Below are 5269 nucleotides of genomic sequence, written 5' to 3'. Positions count from 1 at the left end.
CCTGAACTTCCACATTAGATTGAAAAATCAGAGAGCTTATGATGCTATACATACATGCGACCTACTCCCAACTAGTTAAAAGTACTACTTTTAGTGTTCCGCCTACGAACTAGGCCGATTCAATAAAGATAAGGAGCAACCACTTGGGTAGAGAACTTGGATAACATGCGGCTCGCGAAAACTTCTCAAGAGGTGAAAGGAGCGAGCGAGGAGGAGCAAAGTATCTTGGAGTGGTATGGATGGACATAACGATACTATGTTTTAAGAAGGGGAGTATGTACGTACATCGGAGAGAACTTGCAATGTTATTCATAAGTTAAAATTTCATTTGAAATGGTTACTACTTTTTCTGCTTTTATATGCTCGGCCCATATGAATTGGGCTGATACATTACAGTGAACTAGTTGAAATTAGGCCCAATTTAAAACAAATATTGGACCAATAGTGTGCTGTCTGTGGGCAAGCACGGTGGCAGTCCATTGTTGAAAAGGCCGATTGCTCAAGTTTCCCGGCAATTGACAAAACACCCAAAGCGAGAGTTATTCGTGTTCGCTCGTTGGATCGTATTTTCGGCTCTATTGTAAGAAGAGACGTCCTAGTCTCCTCCGAGAACTCACGACAGCAAGCAGTGAGAAAACAGCACACCGTGATTCAGATTTTGTACACATTGAAATTACATGACACAAAATCATAGGACACATTAACCCGTTCTTAATACGCAGGAAATGCGTAAAGTATCAGATGATTCGATCACTGATCTCACAATCTTAATCATGATTAACTCAAATCTCTCCCTCCCTCTAAAACGTGTATTGGCAGCTCCCATCATCACTCCTTGCTGTCGGGTCAAAGTTGGCCGCGTTCGGGTCGGTGCATCCTTCAGGCACGGGGACATTTACTTGCTGAGCTGCTTTGCCTGATCAAGAACAACCCGGAACAATTACACTAATCAGAAGGATATCAGTAAAACGAGAATTTGTTTTCGCACACATTTGTCTGACATATGCCTTTTCAAAGAACTCATAAGAAGAAGGACTTCTTTTGGGTTAACAAATGTACCTTCAATAAACGAAGGCCGATTTACAAAAAAGATGTTTACTACGTGATGGACATTCAAACCTGACAACTAATGTTTAGTAAAAGCTATAATTTGAATCCAATTCTAGGTTTTTTTATATCCAAACCTACAGGGCGTGTACAGAAGCAAACATGTTTTTATGGAGGTAAAATGGAAAGAGAGTTGTATGTGACTGACCGTAGAAAGTGCCACGGTTCATGGCGTCTTGGTTGGCATCACCAAGAGCGGCCTCGCTCAAGTACTTGTCCGCCAACTGGACTCTCTTGACGTTCTCTTGCTCCTGGACAAGCATGTTGCCGTACTCCAACAGCTTCTCGAGGGTCATCTTCGGCTGGTCGAACGTCGGAGGCCCTTCCTTTGAGTTCACCAGCTTCTTCCCGATGGTGTCCACCCCGACGCCCGAAATCCACTTCCTCACCTCGTCGTCGTACACTCTTGCCCTCAGGGCTCCAAAGAAATCTGCCAAATTTCGTACGATCGCATTATTATTTATACTTGAATACTGATCAAGCCCCAACTTAATCGTCAAACGTATGTTCTTTCATATAAATTTCTAGGTAAAGAGAGCTTGAGGATACTCACCAATGGATTGTCCAGGGAAAGCATCAACTAGCTTCACAACATCCTCACCAGCCACATTGTCAGTCCTGAAGATCCCCTTGCAGACCCCGATGCGGTCATCACGGGTTGGGGCCCAGTAGAACTTCTCCATACGCCCGTCACGGATGAGCGGTGCATACAGCGTGGAGAAGTCGTTCCCTGTGACGATGACCGGGACGCGCGGGTTCTCCTCCTTGTTGTACATCCCGGGGAGCTGGACATTGGTGGGGTTGTCGGCGATGTTCATGAGGGTGGCATTGACCATCTGATTGTTGACCGTGTACTGGGTGGTCCCGCCCATACGCCCGGCACCGGCATCGAGATCATTGATGAAGAGGCAGCACATCTTGCCTTTCTTGATGATGTCGGCGGCTTCACGGTACCTCTGTCGGATCAGTTTCGCAGGCTCTCCGGCATTGCCACTTTCCAATTCTCCGGCACTCATCATAATGGGGCTAAAATGCAAACCAAACAGGATAGAATTGAATTATTTTTAGTTGGGCGACCAGTAATAAATTCAATTTGTAATTTTCCACATCTTAAAATGATACATCATGGGTAATTCAGAATCATCTGATTCTTTTTCGAAGTGACAAAGTGCATATGCGTGACTTACTTGATTCCCATCTTGGCAAAGACAAGCTCACATTGGAAAGATTTTCCCTGACCTTTGCCTCCCCAGATACCAAGGATTAGTGGAATCTGTACAGAAAGAGGACATCTTATTCATGTTTCGTTTAATTCCTAGACAGAAATTTACCGACAGAACAAAATCAACTAAATCACTTGAGGCAGACCTTGATGTTAGGGAGGGTCATGAAGTTCTTGGTGACATGAACAACAAGCTTGTCCATGAAGGCTGGTGCAATGTAGTATCCACCCATGGTGTTATCAAAGTCGTACCTTCATTCAAAAGTTTATACAATAAATCAGCTGCACCACTTGACCAAATACCAAGAACAAAAATCTAATGAGGCTTATTGGTAATGAAATCATTTTAAGAAAATAATTTGGCCAAAAGTAAAAGAGAATATTATCAATGGGAATGTTTTTCTTCCTTACTGGCGGAGCCCGGTGCTGATGTAGTCGTAAGAGCTCATGACGGCATAGTGGGTGCCGGTGTCCATGGGAGCTTGGAAGAGGGAGTCGACCATTCCCTTCCCGCGGGTGATGTCCTGCTGGTCATCCGAGGTGTCGTATGCGAGCCCTCTCCACTTGTCCTTTTCGGTCTGCTTCTCCTCGTCGTCTGCCATCGCGCACACTCGCAAGCCACCGGAGGGCGAGGCAACCTTGGGGAGCTTCGGAGTCATCTTCTTCAAGCTGCTTCCAAAGAAGGCTGAGCTTGGAGCCGATGCTCCGGTGTTCGAGCCATTTAGGTTGAGCTGCATTAGCATCCACTCATCAAAAAATGAATCCACAAACTTCTTGTCAAAACATCCATGAATGTCAACATGAGCCAATTGTGTATGATCGATTAAGGAACTAGAGGACATTTTTCCCCCATCAATATTGAAAATAGAATCGGTATAACTGATTAATTAAAGTTAGGAGGAAAGAGTCCCCACTGTTTTTATTACACTGTTTACTATTCAATTTCAACATTATAATCGCCAAGGTGATTCTAATGACTTTAACACTCGGTCAGAGAAATGACCTATGTGTGTTTGGATCTAGTAGTTAGAAATAGGATCAAAGTATTTAAAGCGACGAAGCATGCATAGGTGTCACTTCGTCGGAGCTCCAGCTTCTGGCATAACCAAAGCCGAAGATATCACGGAAAGATCAGTGGATGGTACTCTAAGTTAATATCTAAGTCAAGTGAAAGAAATATTGACATTTCCTAAGTAAAAGGTTCACCTTATTAGAAGATATGAATTGGGTCATCACAGAAAATCGAAATTTAATTGACGAGTGCCTAACTATTGAGTTCCGAAATGAAAAACTTTAAGGTTAACTATGATTGTAAGGAAGAGACAGATAAAAACTCCTAATCAGACTGCGTTGCTTATCAACTTCATCCATGCTAAATGGTAAGTATGACCCCCTCTAAAACTAGTGTTGCATAACATCCTGAACGCATATTTTCTCAACGAACAGAAACACCATCTCCGAACTATCGACATATGCGTGTAGTGTCATGCTCAACCAGAGAGGGACTTTCTTTACCAAATCATTGAAAAGAAAGAACGAAAGAAAATGCCTTGACAACAGCAGTAACAACAAGGTATCACGTGACGATCTTGTACTACTAATTTCTATCTCTACAAGTTACGTGCACGAGCGAGAGAGAGAGAGAGAGAGAGATTACCGGAGCTCTGTTAACAGTTCCGACGGTGGGTACGGCAGTGGCCATCTCCGGCGACGACTGGACGTCTCTCCTTCGCTTCAGAAGCTTTCTGCGAAACAGAGAACCACTCACCACCCCCCAACTAAAGAGCAAGCTTTGAGAAGGGAGTGTAAGAGCAGAGGTGGATAACTTATAGCTGGGATAGATCGGGTGTGTGTCCAGGAATCGACGGGGTATCTGAAACTCCCTGACGGCCACACAATGCTGATCGCCTGGCGATCACACGTGGCAGAATTTGGAGTGCCCGTATCACATTCGCTCGTTGGTCCTTGAGGTTGGCGTTCGAGCATTTATCTCTTACGCTAAAATCTCTCAGCCATTAATAGCCACACAACCTAAGAAACAGACTTGACTTTCGTTTTATTGTCTTTTTTATGATTCCTAATGTCTTTTGGCTTTGCATGTGTCTGAGTCTCTGCTTGTCAAAGTCGCAATTATTGTAGCGTTTTACCTGAAATCTAAAAGGAAAAACGAAAAAGAAGCGGAGAGAAGATCTTTGTCCCTTGCAACAAAACCTATCTTGCGAGTTTGTACGATTTTCCCATTTCATCATTCTCGGAATAAGATGTACTCCATAATTTTTTCGGCATAGAAATGAGTGTGATGACTGGTCATTGATATTTTTAACATCGTCTTCAGCTTTATCGGCTTAGGCCCGTTAGCATCACAAAATGGGTATCAATCCGAATCTATGGGGGCATCTTATGGAATAAAAGTTAGAAGCTTTTTCTTTTCTTTTTTCTTTTAAATAATCCGCGGTACGGCTATCGAGACCTGACTGCCCGAAGGCCCATGAAATATCGTGCAAGCTCCATGAGCAGGTTAAATTTAGACATTTAACCTGTGTAGGTGGCCATGATCCAGTAAAAACATATCTCTCTCTTTCGCAATATCTTGCTCTCTATTATCAAAAACCTATCTTTGTCTCTCTCGATCATTCATATGCATGTACATGCACATGCTTGCTATGGTTCTTATTTTCCTAGTTTACTTATCAAACTAATATGATTTCCTTTAGGGGTAACAATCTTACTATTATGGTCATAATACTTTTGTCCCTCGAAGGAAATTTAACTCGCTTAGGTTGGCAGAATGTTATAAAACTTCGTGGAATAGGTTGTGCTCCTTGAAGAGATCAAGAAAAGGAAAGTACCGTTGCACCATGTTATAAAACTTATTGTAATAGGTTGTGATGACCGGTCATTGATTTGCAGGTCGTCTTCAGCCTTGCGGGCTTAGGCCCA

The 5269-nt window shown here is 43.2% G+C and overlaps 1 protein-coding gene across 1 annotated transcript; it reads right to left on the bottom strand.

Annotated features, from left to right (window-relative positions):
- Positions 1–629: 629 nt before the first annotated feature.
- Positions 630–4147, bottom strand: LOC115688134 (ribulose bisphosphate carboxylase/oxygenase activase, chloroplastic-like). The gene is made up of 7 exons (XM_030613875.2): positions 3987–4147; positions 2741–3060; positions 2476–2581; positions 2295–2380; positions 1661–2133; positions 1256–1537; positions 630–916 (listed from the first exon to the last, which is right to left on the bottom strand). Exons 1-7 carry the CDS (start codon positions 4029–4031, stop codon positions 801–803), a joined length of 1428 nt encoding a protein of 475 aa, XP_030469735.1. The 5' UTR covers positions 4032–4147; the 3' UTR covers positions 630–800.
- Positions 4148–5269: the final 1122 nt, after the last annotated feature.

Source organism: Syzygium oleosum, unplaced genomic scaffold, assembly GCF_021117445.2.
Source record: "Syzygium oleosum isolate NSW1041296 unplaced genomic scaffold, Sole_v2.1 Sole_v2.07, whole genome shotgun sequence".
Lineage (NCBI taxonomy): Eukaryota > Viridiplantae > Streptophyta > Magnoliopsida > Myrtales > Myrtaceae > Syzygium > Syzygium oleosum.
Note: the sequence above shows the minus strand (reverse complement) of the source record. Positions and strands in the feature narration are given on the sequence as shown.